Source organism: Epinephelus fuscoguttatus, linkage group LG3, assembly GCF_011397635.1.
Source record: "Epinephelus fuscoguttatus linkage group LG3, E.fuscoguttatus.final_Chr_v1".
Taxonomy (NCBI): Eukaryota; Metazoa; Chordata; class Actinopteri; order Perciformes; family Serranidae; genus Epinephelus; species Epinephelus fuscoguttatus.
In genome coordinates, this window is record NC_064754.1 from 12,117,995 (window position 1) to 12,135,256 (window position 17,262).

General features: G+C 40.9%; 1 protein-coding gene across 2 annotated transcripts in view; it reads right to left on the bottom strand.

Annotated features, from left to right (window-relative positions):
- The window catches only part of LOC125886103 (zinc finger protein 638-like), a 34,147-nt gene that overhangs the window by 13,867 nt on the left and 3,018 nt on the right, over positions 1 to 17,262 (bottom strand). For both annotated transcript variants that reach the window (XM_049572049.1, XM_049572050.1), the window contains one exon: positions 138 to 1,833. In XM_049572049.1, coding sequence (XP_049428006.1) covers positions 138 to 1,833 — 1,696 coding nt within the window. The remainder of the gene's footprint in view (positions 1 to 137; positions 1,834 to 17,262) is intronic.

Below are 17,262 nucleotides of genomic sequence, written 5' to 3' on the forward strand. Positions count from 1 at the left end.
TCAATGATGATTACAAAGCCCACAAAACACCACTTGAATAACATCGGTATCACTCTCATCTCTTAGGCTGCAGACTAAAATTAATAATTTGAAGGGATTCCTTTCAGACATTGGTACGAGGGCATGTTGGCACTCACCTTTTCCTCATCACACTGTGTGTGGCACAGGGAGCAGGTATGGGGATACACCTTTGGAGACACAGCTGAGAAATCACTTATCATGGTGGGCGTAGGTAACTTCTTGTTGCTGCCGTATGGTTTTGAGCCAGACGAAGAAGAGAGAGACCGCCTCGAGGAAGATTCGCTCCCGGTTTCAGATGGGGGCCTAGGTTTGGGTCCCTCACGCCTGTAGTCACGGTCCAGATTACGAGATTTCGATGCTGGTGGAAATTCTCTCCCAGGTGACCGACTGCTCCTGCGATGATCACTATTTGACTTGCGATAGTCCCGGTCTCCATGCTTGCCTGATTCACTGTGTTCCAAACGAACCTGCCGCCTTTCAGTTTTCTCGACTTTTGGAGCTGATGAGGACGACGAGGATGGATACATTTTAACTGTCCTTTCACTGGGGAGCGGCTCTCTTTTGAAAGTCTCTCTGGTACTACTGCTCTCATCCTTTGCCCGACTGGCGTGGCCATAGTCAATGACTTTACCCGCTGTCTGTGTAACAGTAAGAAGACTGGGCACTTCTGGCGAGTGTGAACGGGCCAGTGGCGAAGAGCGTGGAAATGAGGATGAGGAAGTGGAACCCACAGTTTTTGGGTTGCCAGACTTGTTGATCTGGATGTCACGGAGTATGAATGGCAAAGTATCTGGGGTTAGCTGATCATCGGGGTAGTGACTCAGCACTTCTAAGTCCTCATTTGAAAGTCCAAAACTAGCCAAGATGCTTCCTGCACTCTCTGGTGTGTACAAAGCCTGACCATCCCCACTGCTGCCACCTCCGCCACCGTGGGGGTGCCGGGCTTGGGGTGATGGTGAGTCACTTGCAGGGGCAGTCCAGCTTGTTCCAGCATGACTGCTCTGTGGCTGTTTTTGAGGCCCTTGGTGTCGTTGAGACTGGTGGCTAGCACTGGGTGGAGGACTAGCAAACAGTTTAGTTGGAGGTTGGTAGTTGGACCAATCTACTCCTTGCTGGTGGCCAGGCTGATTGTCAGAGGAGTGTGAGCCGTAGTTTCCATGTTGACTGATCCCAGAACCTGAGCCTTGGTTCTGGTGTTGGTTCGGTCGGTTCATGTGGTCAATGAGGCGGTGATCAATGTCCCTACCACCCCGGATAGCCAGGGCGGACTCTAGCTCATCAGGGAGCTGGGTGGGACGAGGAAACTGGAAACCCATCGCCTGCGACAGCATATTTGAGGGAGAGCGATTCTGATGTTGATTTGGAGGTGGCTGATGATGTGGAGGCCTGGGCCCATTAGAGAAGGGCTGTGGCCCTTGTTGCTGGGAGTGGTGGCGGTACATGGCAGCACAAAGACTCTGTTGTGTGTTCGTGTAAGTTTTGCTGTTTGTGTCCAAGTTAAATCCAACAGCTGACACCTGTTGTCTATTGAGAAGATTCAGGAGAGCCAGGTGAGGAGGTAATGTGGCTGCAAATCCGTTGTTGTGACACTGGCTGCCAACAGTTATCGTTGCTAGAGTTGCAAGCTGCTGAAGAGCAATCTGTGCCTGAGTCTCAATCTGAGCCAATCGGAGAGCTGTTACTGCAGCAGCACCAGCCACAGGTCCAAATATGAAATGGGTCCCTCTGGTGGTGTTGGCGACGGAGAATGCACTGGGCTCCAAACGAAGGGTAGGAGCAAGGTGCAAATTACTGTCGGTGTGCACAGCGAGGCTGTGAGGTGGAAAGCAAAAATATATTATAGATGAACAAGTTTCAATTTTTCATTTCACAAGTAGCTTTCAGATGAAGTCCTTTTCCCCCACGCACTTTTTTTTCTTTAAAACAAGTTGGCTCAATCTTCATTTTGCTTGTGGTTTCTTTCCATTTAAATTTGTCAAAGCATTAAGAAATGTGGTCCGCCTCAAGATCTCTTTGCTGTAGTCAAGTGTGGCCACTGTGCTTTTCTTTCAGGGCAGGAAAGCAAAGCAACATTATGCAACATTGAATCAGTGAAAACCATGAAAAAGCAAAACAGCAAATGTGGATTTAACCTAAAGAGACACTAAAAGGAAGCCTAAAATTCTGGGCCTTGCAGAAAAAGAAAAAGAAATATCCTTCTTCCAATGAAACACTTGCTAGCCTACAATGCATGTTCAACATTGCAACACAGTGGACTGAGTCCAAATATGGCATATGCCTCTTTGCCAAAATGTTTACAGCAGGATGAAACAATTCTACAAGCACACAATGCAGTTTTCCCCTGAATATTCCCTGCAGGTAATACTAAATTGTAATGTCTATAAATTTTAGGTCACACTTACCATGTCCTGGAACACATTCAAAATAAACACACAAACAGTGAACTATACTGTTCTTTTCTTTACATAACACCAGTAAAACTCAAATAATAAAATGGTGAGTTTTATGTATTTGCACAGTTTTGGTCACAGACTATCATCAGATATAATGGTTCATGTGATCTAAACATTTAACCTATTTTTGTTCACAGTAGCTCCAGTCTTTGAGGACACACACATTTCCTTTAAACAGACCAAGCCGAGCAACCGTTTGCCAAATATTAGCTAAGAAAAAAGGGAGCTTGCATGCTGGGCAAACTGGTGTGCCTAATTATCTCACCAATTATTGGTTAAGGAGGTTAACAGGCTAAGTTAAAGTTAAGCAAAACAACATTTAACTGAAGACTATATCACATGCAGGTTGACATATCATTTCTAATGTAAATAAATGAAAAAAAAAATCAAGGCAGAAGTGTTAGAACTGATAACATGGTGCAAGGGCGTCTATTATGCTCTTATAGTAAAGCTACATGTTTATAAAACTGGCATATTGTTATGTCAAACCAGTCCTTCAAAGAGTCAGTTTGGTTTCAATGCCTCTAACAGCTACTTCACCTAAATTTCACTAATGCAAAGTCACATTAACCATCTAGAAAATCACTCTAATACAAAGATTGCACACATTTGCACACTTCAACAGAAAACGAGGCAGTTGAAGCAACAACAAGCCTCGTCATATCTTATATAATTATATTAAAAAGTGCTCACTTCTCACAATGCTTTTTAATCTGTTGAATAAAAGCAACCACAGCATCTAGCTGCACTCCCTATAGGCAGACATGTGCATTAATGGTCTGGTTAAGCTGACAGGTACATAGAGAAAATTGCATGTTAGCGTTCTGTCACTGGCTGAACACTTTAGGTCAGCACATTTACTATTATTATTTAAAGTTTAATACTGTGATTTCCTAATGCAACATATGGCACAAGGTGCAGGCTTTGTAGGCTTCAGGATGAGAAATACCTGTTTATTATGTTTCCATCTTGAAATGGAAAATCTATAATAAACGAGAAACCAAAAGCAAAGGACAAGTCTTGCTTCTTTTTTCCTCTGTTGATTTGTTTTGTATTGTTTCTCCGCCGTGTGTATTGTAGTCTGATCTGCAGCCTGCACTTACCTCGCTGGAGCAGAAAGAGTTTGTAATTGAGCACATTAGACAAACAGAACAAATCGAGATAAAAGAAAGACAGCATTAAGACTTGTTTTTGGTTGCTTGTCTCTTTGTCAGATTACCCACATCTAGATGAAAACAAGAAAACACGTACCCATTTCCCTTTTTAAAGCACACAATTAACTGAACGATATGATTGTAAATGGAGCTGTTATACTACCGTGCAAGTGCTCATTCAACTCCATTACGTAACGTTACTGCGTTTCCGGCTGCACGAAAGTCTCTGCATGTCGCGGTGAAATCCCTGCGTAGCTGGGACACCTGTGTCTGAACCAGACTGAAGCTACAGTACCCGTGTGCCATTTAAATTAAAACCAGCTAAATGCACACGTAGCCTAGGGTCTATAGAAGCCATAAATCGCACATATTGTGTACTGAGTATGAAATAATCCATTTACTCGGACAAATCATGACTTAAATCGGGAGATACAGGGCCACCCTCCATACCAGCCATTTTGGGTGTTTCAGTTGCTAGCTAGCTAACGTTAGCTACCAAGAGAGCTATCATTAACAGCTCCGTCACATTTAATGTCCACTCGTATTTTTTCCGAGTGCATAACACATTCAATAAATACCTTTAACCGTGGCTCGATGTGTGCCTTTGTTGTGCTGGAAAATCTTGATTTCTTTTTAACGCGAAGTCATAAATATCAGGCTGCGGAGCGCCATTAGACAAAACGGGATTCCTCTTCTTCTACGGATTCCTCGGAGGATTGCAGTACCAACTTTTAGGTGTATACCGCCACCTAGCGAATCGGAGCATGTACAACAGGATACAGTTTACATTAGTCTGTAAAAAACAAAACAAAACAAAACAAAACAAAATAAAATAAAATAAAATAAAATAAAATGATGAAATGAAATAAAATAATAAAACAAGAAAAATAAAATAAGTGACAATAATAATAATAATAATTATGATAATAACATTAAACAACAAATAATGAAATAGTGAGAAAAATCTATATTCTATTCAACAAAAAGTCAACAAAAATGTACAAGTCCCAATCTCTGAATTCTAAATATGTATTGAAATTTTGAAAAAATTACATCTCCTCTGACTGACTTCATAGTCTGTAAATTTAAAAGAACTGCTGCAGAGTCAATACACAGCATCACCCTGTCTGTTCTCACTTCGTCCACCCACTAAACATCAACAATTGCTGTCATCATCTCAGCTGTAGCCTATAATTTATCTGTAATTCTATTCCCTAAAATGAATTTGAAATTGTGGGATGTAAACTCCTGTTTCTATGGGATCTTTTTGATCTTTTATGCCATCAGTTAAGTTTTTACCAAAAGGATTTCTTACTGGGGTGCAGGTTCCTATTTCACTTTCCACCCACTCTGTCTTTAGCTTAATGAAACTAAAATCCATTTTTAGCCTTAGGAAATGGGGGAACAGTAATAATTGTAGTAGGGGTATATTAAAAGGTGTTTCTTTAAAAACATTTTCCTCTGATTCATCTTTAATCTTCAATCCAACATCATTTCCCTTACATTTGGTATACTCCCACCTTGTTTAAGACACTTTTACTGGTATTTTCATCCCCATGTGGGATTTTCCCGATTCTACCAACACAGCATTACTTAGAGTCGATGTCATTACACCAGCCTGAAGACTGTTTTGTGTAAGTGGGATTTAGCTGCTGCCCTATACACAAAACACCCAGAATTTGCAGGAACCCACATAGACTGAATTGATGCACCTTTATGCATGAATCTGGAATGTATTTGTATAGCAATACTTTGAATAAAATATCTTGACAGCTGGAACTGAAGGATCTGGCACTGTTGAGGCTGGAAACAGATTAAAGTGTTTTCTGTTTTTCGCTCCTCTGTTTACGGCAGAGCCAAGAGTGGGCCACTGCTGGTATGTTTTGGATCACTGTCCTGCTGTAAGACTCCAGCTGTGTCTCATCCTCACGTTCTGGTAAATGGCAACAGGTTCTTTTCAAGAATTTTCCGGTACATTTTGGCTCTCTTCACTTTCTCATAATGTGGGTTGTGCTGGTACCATGAGAGGAGGAACAGCCCCATACTATCATGCGTCCAGTGGTATAGTGGAAGGTATGCTCAGGTGTATGGAGTATACCCAGTTCTTTTTCTATCCAGTGACAGTATACCCACCTATCAGCTAAAAAGCCATTGTAAAATATAGGAGAGTATGCCCACTTCCTCATGGGTAACCTACCTATCTATCTAGCAGTACACCCACCTCATCAACTACCACTACACCACTGGATGCGTCCAAACTTCACTGTAAATATGGTATGTTTAGGGGCCTATATTTCCCCTCCAAATATGATGCCATGTCTTGTTGCTGAAAAACGTTTGCAAAATAACATTTGGAGAAGCCTGTAGATTATTGTGTGTGGACACACTTCACAAGAGCTTTCTCAAAGTTCACTTCACACAAACAAGATAAAACTGAAACAAAATTAACAAAGTTAAAATTGTTTAGAGTATTATGGGACTGTGATGCTAAGTATATCACACACCCACACAGACGCAGACAGACAGACAGACAGACAGACAGACAGACAGACAGACACACACACACACACACACACACACACACACACGTGCCTGTTAAGACACTCTCCTCTTTCAACTAGTGTGATGGAGGAGGTGAGAGAAACATTTGTCAGTCATAAATAAAACTCCTTCAACTCCTCTCCTGCTTAATAACCACATCAACAGCCTCTCCCAGAATTTATGTTATTATCATTCACATTTTTAGGTTAATAAAAAAATGGCGGGCCAACAACTATTCTGGGCAGGGCTGGCCTGGTGTAGACGGAGCAAACTTGCTGAGTGACTGGAATGGAGAATGGAGGCAAAATATGAGAGAGCATGTGATGAGCAAGCAACAGTCGGAGCATGTGACAAAGATGATACATGCACTATGGTGAGTGATATCGTGTGCGTGGTCCACAGTTGGATCAGATTGAGAAAACAGCTGCTAGGCTGTTGCCAGTGGAGTTCATGAACCTGACTGGGTGACCATGTCATGCTGAATCCAGAGTTTAAATCTTTGGATTTATTCATGTGGGGTCACTTGTGGTAAAACTGCAGGATCATGGCTACTCAGATGGCTGCTGAATTTACTTATCGCTCTCACTTCATGGTACCCTGACTTTCCTGAAGATGTGGTGATGTGATGTGGTGAAACATCCTTTAATTAAATTCAAGACAGATATGACTATTTGGTGATTTGAAAGTTATTGCTTATTCCCAGGGCTATAAATACAAAAGGCCATCTTAAAAATTTTGTTGCTGCCTATTAACGCTAGAAGGTCAAAGGGCCCCACAAGCAGTTATTACATCCACACTCTTGCCAGCTGCCAGCTAGCATGCTAGTTAGTTCTCTCAGTACAGCTGGAAGTATTGCTGTCACTAGAATTCAAGATGTCTCCTTCCATATGGCAAAATGATGGATGGTAACACAACACTGCGTCCCACTCGTCATAACATGTGCAAGTAGGTTAAGAGTTCAATGCTTAAATGACGTTTACCACAAGTGATTGAGATACAAAACTAAAATCTTACAGTATTAGTTACAGTTGAAGGGATATTAAAAAGCAATTCACAAACTAAAACCAGGAAAGAGTCCAGACAGTGATGGTTAAACAGCTGAGCTTTATAAGGAGCTTAAGGTAAGAATGGGTCTCCACTTTACATAGAGCTTTACATTGGGAACTAGGGAATGGGACATGGGATTCCCTGATTATAGTTATACATAAAGGGGGCAAGGGCCCATCTGATTGTAGGGCATACAGGCCTATAGCCTTACAACATGTTGACCAAAAAAATATTAAACAGCAAAGCATTATCAGATAATGTCAGATGTATGTTTAATATAATTCACCACATACAGAAAACAGCGGCCTGAGCATTTGTTCTCACTGTGGATGCACAGGGTTTCTTGGCCTTTAATTTTTGCAATCTGTCAAAACATTTGTCTTTAATATCAAATTCAGATGATGTGTTGTGCTGTTATGTCTTTGCCAGAAATACATCAGGGCACATTTGCATTTCAAAAGATATGTGGTCAAATGAGTTACAGACCACCTCAGCAAGTGGTTTGAGTGAATTCATCATAATGCATCTAAATGGCTGTTTAATGTATTTAGCGCTGTACACTTGGGTTTGGATTATCCAAGATCAGCGTTGGGTATGTTGCTTTTAAAATGTAAATTGTGATAAGTAATGCGATGATAAGTAATTTTAATTGTCTCATCAAAGTAATGTAACTTATTACATTTGATTCCTTACTTTTCCAACAAATGTTTTAAATCAGGTAATAAAGCTGAAATATGTCTGTAAATAGGCAATGCCAAAAGAGGGTATTCCTGTATGGCAAAAAGATGTAAAGCAACAGAATATATTTGGATGTATCCCCTTGATTAGTAACTGTAATTAAATTGCATATTTTTCGAAATGTAATTGGTTACAGATTGCATTACATATTGGTTACAGATTATATTAAATTGCACATTTTTTCCCAGTAACTGTAACTGAATACAATTACATTTATTTTGTTGTTTAATTACTAGTTACATGTAACTAGTTACTCCCCAACACTGCCCAAGATGCATGTTAATATCAGCTGCAAACAGGCTGCAGCACCCACATCAAGGTGATACCTAAATCAATAATTTCATTGAAAGAAAGAGCATGTCTTTACAGGCGGCACGGTGGTGTAGTGGTCACAGCAAGAGGGTTCCTGGGGAGCCCTTCTGTGTGGAGTTTGCATGTTCTCCCCGTGTTAGCGTGGGTTCTCTCCAGGTACTCCAGCTTCCTCCTACAGTCCAAAGACATGCAGGTTGATTGGTGACTCTAAATTGGCTGTAAGTGTGAATGTGAGCGTGAATGGTTGTCTGTCTCTATGTGTCAGCCCTGTGATAGTCTGGCGACCTGTCCAGGGTGTACCCTGCCTCTCGCCCAATGTCAGCTGGGATAAGCTCCAGCCCCCCCGCAACCCTCAAGAGGATAAGCGGTTACAAAAACGGATGGATAGATGGATGTCTATACAGCACATTCTCACTCTGACCTCGTCACATATTGCTGCTTGGTCGTGGATTTTCCATGTCGACATATAACGTGCAAGGTAGCCTGGGTTTGGCTTTACTTTGAGAAGCAAACAGTGGCCTCCTCAGTGAAAGCCAGTGATTGTTGGACCTAACCAACACCCCTGCTGCCTGCCCTACTTGGACTTTGGCCCCTTAACTTACATTGTTGTCCGTCTGCATTTCCTCCCATGCCAATGTGAAAGTATGGCTTTCTTTCATTGGCATCTGACTTTGGAATGAGTCCTGGTTGGTCTATCAGATTTAGAAATTACTTTGCGCCTCTAACAGGGACACTTGTTTTTAAGAAAAAGATTGTTATTCTTTTTCCATATATATGTAATTTTTTTAAAGGGGAGGTGACTTATTTGTTCCTTGTTGTAATATACAGTACTTGTCAAGCTTCACTACACCACGCCAAACATGTATGTAAGAATGAATGGAGTCAACTTGTTGGGCAGGGACTGGTTTTGAGGTGTTAATCAAGCACAGTCATACCTGAATGTGCCGCCAAGAACTTGTTGGTAGATGTTAGCATAAGTAACACTCCGTACAGACCAATGTAATCATTAGCTGCTTAATGGAAATCCCAGTGAGGATTACACAACACTGTCTATGCTTGGCAAAACGCTTGTAACATTTCACTTTGGTCTGCACTTGTACACACACACACACACACACACACACACACACACACACACACGCACAAATAGCCTGTGCGGATGCTAGTAACTTGTCATTGCTATGATAAGCCAGCAAGGGGAGACTGATTTACTGTCAGTGAGACTGAGGAGAAAACAAGGTGACAAAATGAGGTGGAGGGGTGCAGAAATGTTGCTTATGTCTGTTTATATTAGAGCCAGATGAGACATACAGATGGAAAGAGCAGAGAAAGTTTGAGGAAGGCAAGCTTGGAAATGGACCATACATTTTTTTTATCAGTAGGAATTCAATTTGAATACTCAAGTCTCAGGGTGCACTCCAATAAGCATTTATGACAAAATGTTTAATCAAAATAAATTCATATAATCAGCTCAATAAGTGGATATGTTGATGGGAAGTTCAACATAGGTGAACTGATTAATAGTAAACCATTTGGACTGTGCTGACCGTGGATGCGTTATAAGAACTGGGTACCCGACTCCAAGTTTCACTAAAATATAAATTGCTCATCCAGCATGGCCAAAAAAAGTTTTACTGCTTCCTGGTTTGCCTCCACGTTGTGCAACCCACTGCGTGCAGACTTTCCCTTACAAAGATGTGAGGCACATAAAAATAACTTTTCCAGGCTGGAACATATAAAACATTCAAGGTTTAGTAATACATTATTCCAGAGGTTGTGTTTCTTGTTGTTTATAATTTTGACAGATAAGGTTATAAAAATTCCTCCATACTTTGATATTAGCCATCATTTTAACTTTAGTTGCCTCTGGTTGATAAACATAATCAGGATTAACCTGCTTGTCCTTCATCCTCTACCGCATCAGTGCCTCTTTCTTCTATTTTTGGGCCTTGGAGCTTCAGTAATGTTAGTAATCAACAGCAAGTGTTTAACACTTCTGCCATGGAGGTGTTTCTGAACATAACTTCTCTAATTTTTTACTTTTTCAAAAGTGTGAAAAATCTTATTTCATTGTAAAACCACGCGCAGCATATTGATTTGCTCAGCCTATCCTTGCCCTGCTCTCACTCTGTTTAACATGAGACTGCTGCAGGAGTGTGAGCTCCATGCCAAGGACAATTTGTGAGAGTCCACCAGCACACACAAGGTGACAGGGCTAACTATAAAAACACATAGCTAATATTACCTAACGGTGATTAATGGATTTAACAACGGGGTTGAGACAATTTGGTGTGAGATTGTTGGGACCGAGGCCCTGTCCAAATACCCACACTTGGGCCCTGAGGTCTTCCCTGAAGTGCACTTGCCGAAAGTGTAGTTAGGGGCGTAAGTGTGCAAGGGACCGACACTGTTTAAAAAGGAGAGTTGGGACAGTTGTGTACACGTCACTAACCCTCAGATCCAAGTATTGATGCTGATGTCCAACCAACAAGTAAATTAAATTAAATTTTACTCTTGAATTTACCTGTTAATAATGTGTATATTAGCTGTAACGTCTTTTTTTACTCTACCATTAACGTAGCCTAGATTACTGTTATTCCTATTAAAACGTTTTTTGCTTGGATAAATTGTGGTAAATTGTGATATAAAATAAACTATAAAGACATATGGTAATAAAAAAAAATTAAAAAATAATAATAATAATAATAATTATGGCGAAAACATAGTTTCTTCCAGCACTAGAATTAACATGAAAATATTCACAAACGAAAAAACACTAATGGTCGGTGATAAGTAGTGTTTAACTTTTGATTGAACACTAAATTAAAACCGCATACTGCAGCACAATTGAACAGATGCGCAACTCAGAGCATCATAAGTGTCTCTGACACCAGACTCAGAGCGGACGGTGGAACTGGAAAATGCATATTTTACATCAATAAAACCTATTTTATCATTATTTTGAGTCACACTGTTGAAAGAATTTAGTCATCTGTGTTCAAGCAGGATAATAGCAGGTCTCCATTGTGCGTCGGGCTTTCTATTTCCTTGTCGGAGATTTTTTCTTTTTTAATTACTACTTATGTTTTTCAAGTGATTTCCCAAATTTGTTGTTGAGATGTGATATGCCAGTTGCTTTTGGCAAATCTGGCACTCTGCTTTCTGGGGGTTGTCGGGGCATATTTTAAAGCGCGACCACACATCTGATGGCCTCTTGGACATGTCTGCAGCTCCGAGCGCGCTCGTTGTCAGTATTGGACTGGTGGGGGTTTGTGTTGCGTTTAAGGCCTCCCCCCAGAAAATGGGAAAAAAAGCGCCGAAGCTTCAAATTTTTTTTCACGATCGAATCCTGTACCATCGAACGAAGCTTCGAAGTTTCGAATTTTTTGGGTCAGCTCTAATGTGCACTTTCGGAAGGGGTACATTAAGGGCGCAGGTTTGCACCTTTTGATAACAACAGAAGACAACTGGGACACGCTACGCACTTGCACCCCGTAGCGGGTGCGCGCAGTTAAGAGGCACAAGGGCACAAGTGCGGATATTTGGACAGGGCCCAATTAACAGCTCGATGGTGGATGTTAGCCGCTGCTGCTGTGTTAACCACTTGTGCTAACCACATAGACATCTAACTGATCTATCTATCATCTATCTCATCTATTATTTTATTTATTTGTTTTATTTCATTTATTTTATTTTATTTTATATTTTATTTCATTTCATTTGTTCATTTAATTATTTTATTTCATTTTCATTGTATTTTGACAGCAGAGCATTTCTAAGTCTTTTTTCGTACAAAGACAATGACATAAAAGAATCCAATAAATTAATATTTTCATTTCATAGAACAACTCCACGATCACAGAGCTTGTAAGCCTATCGCTGTGCATTAGATACAGATGTGGTTTCCACCTCTCAAACATTTTGACCTGACAAGGCTCCAAATAGGATCAAAATGTTGTCTTTACTCAACTTCTGTGGCATGGAGTACGTGTACAGGTGTTACATTTTCTTCATGACCAGGTACCAAAACATTTAAAACATATGAGAAACTGTGTTGATAATGACTCTAGATATACCAAAATAACTCTGCAAAGTGTAATTATGTAATGTGCATGTTATACAAGAAAGAAAGAGGAGATGGAAAGAACAGAATGTAATCAAATGGCTGTTCCTGTGGTCATCTGTTTCTGCAATGAGTTTGCACTGCTGGACCCTCTTAACCTGAATGTCAGGGGTTGAACTTTATTAGCAACTAGCCACTGCGCGCACACACACACACACACACACACACACACACACACACACACACACACACACACACACACCAGCTTGACCACTGCAATGTGGTACTGTAATCTTAGCTATACTGACTGCTGGCACATGTGTTTGGTTTCATTTCTATCTGAATCACACCTAGTAGAAGTTGTCACTCCTCGTCTGGGTATTTGAACTATCTCCAGTTCAATCACCAAAGAGTCCTTCATTCAGTAGTATTTAGGAGTAATTTTGTCCAGTTTTCAGTGGACATATCTTGGACATATACAGTCTTGTTCAGGATTGACCACATGCTTAGGTTTAGCCCTTGTGTTCCCACTTGATACTTATTTCTACACCCAGACAACATTCCTGAATTGAGTCATATGAATGACTTAAGTAGATCATGTAGATCAAGTTTTGCCTCTGATAGTGGATAGTGGATCAACATACTGCCAGGAAAGACCTGCTAAAATCTCGGTCAGGTATCTCTCTGAGGGCAAGGCAGGAGAAAAGCAGGAAGGAATGGTGAATGTGGATGTACATGTATATGGAGGACTATGAGTAGGGATGAGTGTGTTCATCATTATCAGTATCTGTGTCTGTTCAACCAACTAAATAATCTACATCTGTATCTGTACTCAGAATGGGCAGAGTTTAAATCTGAAGTGGGTGAATTTAAACTGGAAATGGATAGGACCTTACCAGAAGTTGTTATTTTAAGCCAGAAATGACTATGAGTCAATCAGAAGTTACTATATTTATTATTTATACAACAACTATTTACAGAACAGCCTCAGGACTGAGCTTCAGATCACTTTTGATCACAAGAGACTGAACACAACTACCCAAATGAGGATTTTCCTTTATCACAAGTACAGATATTGAAACACTGGATGATACTCGTACTCATACTAAGTATATTATCTGTCACAGATACCTGTTCCATGCAACTAATGGCTCAACCCTAACTATGGGGAAGGCCTAGAAGACAAATGGAAAGAGTGGCAAAGTGGAGAGTCCATGGTTCAAAATGGAAGGTTTACAGAAACATACAATGCAAACCTTCCACTTCCACACGTTACACAATATGTTGCACGTTTCATACATATCGTATCACTGTTTCTAAACCAGTGTCGTATATGAGCTAATGTTGTCGTCCAGCAGCCTGTTCTCATCCTGAAGTTGGTAAATACTGCCCCTTTGTCAGTGATTTTGGCATCTGACATCAAAAGCCAAAAGCGATCTTTCGCAGTAACGCGGCCAGAAGTAACCTTTTGTGGTGTTATGACAGCCAGACAGCACCTGTTGTGGCAGTATGAAACACGGACAGGTGGTGTCAGTTCATAACACAGCTGGATGGCACCTGTGGCAGCAGTATGATACACCATGATGTCAGATTGAAACGCTGCTAGTAAGAGTGTAATATAAGGAGCTGGAAAGTATAAGGTGGGAGGGAGGGGTTATAGACAGGTCCAACAAAACCTGGACTTTCACCCGGGAGCCCAGTGTTTGCTTTCCGTATGGATGTGAACCCAAATCATGATGTTTCTTTCTAAACCTAACCATGTGCTTTTGTTGAAATCCCAGCGTCCAAGAAAGTCAACAGCAAATGCAGGAGGATACCTAGTGCATAATATATGTAGACGTGAAAGGTCACTGACAAACCAGCATTATGTGACGAGCCAGGATGAGAACGTGTTGCATTCAGAGGTGGAGAACATGGTGGCTGGTGTGACACCTATGAGATGCCTCCTAAGATGACCACTGTTCAAGACCAACAAAGACCAAAACTAATGTTTTTAGCCATTTTTCCAGCAGGGATGGTGCCATGAACAGCTGGTGTTTCAAGCCAAAACCTTTTTTCCCCATAACCAAGTCGTTTTTGTGCCTCAACCCTTTGCGTTGCTGAAATGTAAAGTTTCAACATATGCCTTACATAGTAACATGCAAATGTAAGGTATCTGTGGTTTGCAGAAATGTACAATGCCAACATTTTCCCCAGTAATTGGGTTGTAGCAGGCCATGATCCACAATCATACTGCAGTCCCATGAATGCCATGAGTCAGGAGTCTGCTAACCCAGCATAGGTTTGCTCAGTGCTCAGTCATCCATATTCAGGCCATCACTTTGTATTCAATGTTTGAACTACTGTTTGAACAAGGGACAAAGAAAGTATTTGATCTGTTCAAATTTAAAGTTCATGAGCAGAACAGACCATGCCTTGTACTCCAGTGGAGGGTGTTTCTAAAATGCGCTCTGATCGTGTTGCCCTATAAGTGAGACAATATGTTTGTTTTCTCTGGAAATGCAAAATAAAGGAAACTAGCAAACCATGCTGAATGCATACTGTATCATTTAAGAAGTAATGTGCGAAAGCATTTTGGATTCAATATTCTTGAATACTCTCCAGTGGTTTAGGATGAAGCTATGTGTTGCATTTGAATTGAACAACACAAAACTAAACAAATTGTGTGTTTGTTCTCACTGGTTCAAACTTGATTTTGTGGGCAGACAAACGATTTGAATAAACCCTCCCGCTGAGGCACCCACCAAACCCTGTACTTTACAAACACGTTTTTTTGTTTATAAATTGATGACGTCACTCACTAGGTAGCAGCTACATAGGTTTTACTTTATAGGGACAGGTGGTGTGCTGTGTTGGCCTAGAACAACTATTTTAAGAGTCTATCACAACTAGAACAAACGTATGAAGCACATGAGCAACAGATGTCACAACACTGACCATCAAAATACCTCCGAGGGTCAAACTGTGCAAGACAACCCGGCATAAGTTGTCTAATTGTGTCTTCAAGATTTATGGACCATTTTACTGCTCGTACATCTCTGAGGGGCCAAGGCCATGGAGTCATCTCGGGTCATGTTAGTGCTCTTATTCGTCATCGCAGTGAGAGCCAGTTCAAGTTTTATGGCCTTGTCTTACGCCACTCCTCACATCTTCCAGGGATTAGTTTAGGGGTAACATGGGCTTAGGGTCCGGTTTAAAGAAAACAAATTCTATTTTCAGATTTGTAAATTGGATGGAGATTCAGGATTAGATTTAGGTAAAGGCTTAGGTGATCAATGGAAGGTCAAAAGACAAAAAATGGGAATACGCATATGTTGATGTTTGTCAATATTTCAGAGAAGTTAAGACTGGGCTAATTTCACAGTGAGCTAGATCATGTGAACAGTTGTTCAAACCCAATTGCCAGGCAAAATGTTGGCATTGTACATTTCTGCAAACCACAGATATGCTACATTTGCATGATATTATGTAAAGGACATGTTGAAACTTTTCAGTACAACATTGTGGTTGACTTGTTGTTAGGTTTAGGCACAAAACAACTTGGTTATGGTTAGGAAAACATCATGTTTTGGCTTAAAATACCAAGTTTTGGGGGCACAGTTTCAGCAGGAAATGCAATTATGTCTCTGTTAAAAACAACTGCTTGTACATTTCTAAAAACCAGTGGAAAAACAGCAACGAGTCACTACAAGATACCCACATTTAACGGCTAAACGTCTGCTGGAAAATGCAGCAATGACTCACTAAATCACAACTATTTTTGTTTTTTACTGGTCTCAAACAGTGGTCTGCAGCTTGGCAGGTGGTTCGCCTAGGTGACATACCATCCACCATCCCCTCAACCTCACAATGACAATGTCAGCTCATACACTATGTCACCTTAGAAACACTACTATGATGTGAAACATACAATGTATCTGTGGTTTGCAGAAACATATAATGCCAGCATTTCCTTCTGGTGACTGGGCTGAATGTGGACAACAGCAAACATGTGTTTACATTTATCTAAGCATTTATTTTATGCTCAAAATCTTTTCTTTGCTCAAAAATGGTCCATAGTGTGTTTAGGATAGAGGCACAGATGTATTTCCATGTAGGTGTTGTAAGTTCTTTTTTCTGGCCTGAGTAAACGATAAATGTTGCAGTCACATGATGTGTTCTGCTGGGATATCTGGTTAGACATAGGTGGGAATTATATCAAAACAGGGAATGCTTAGTCCTCACCATGGCATTTCAACAGCAGTGTGCAAAATGTGGCAGCTTATAACCATCAGTGCAGTGTTACCGCAATAAACCATAAACCATTAGCATAATTTTAATTGGAAGCCAGAGGTAAGGAGGTGATTTGGAGGTGATTATGTCCCTGTGCTGGGGCACACTCCCTCCTTCTCTCTGTGTCAGGCAACATGCCTGCTATATGACTAACATCCCAGAGCGTCTGAGCAAGACGGGCCTGAGGTGTCTATGATTTGTAGCAGCAGGGTCATGGGGAACCCTCTCCTCTCTCGTGGACTAGAAATACTACACTCGCTCTTCTGCAATCTATGAATATTTTTTCTCGAGACAGCGACCAGCAGCAGGGTCCAATAATGCCAGATGCCCTGGGGAAAGCTGTATCTAAGAGTTTGCTGTTTGTTAGTTAGCCTATTTAATAGGGCTTACAAGCATGTCCTGGACCTGACCTGACACGTGACTCACACACAGGTGCCAACTGATCAGATCATGTTCACAGAAACATCACTGTCATAGTCACACAGGGCCATTTTTAGACATATGGACTAGACAGTGAGCCTCGGGTGCTACCAGCTGGCGGGGTGTCAAAGAGAAGGAAGAAATATTTAGCCGTTTATTTCAGATGGCCAGGCTAATGCACATCTAAGGCATTAAACATATGATGAACCTGCTGAATGCTGTTTATTATGCTCTTGTGTGG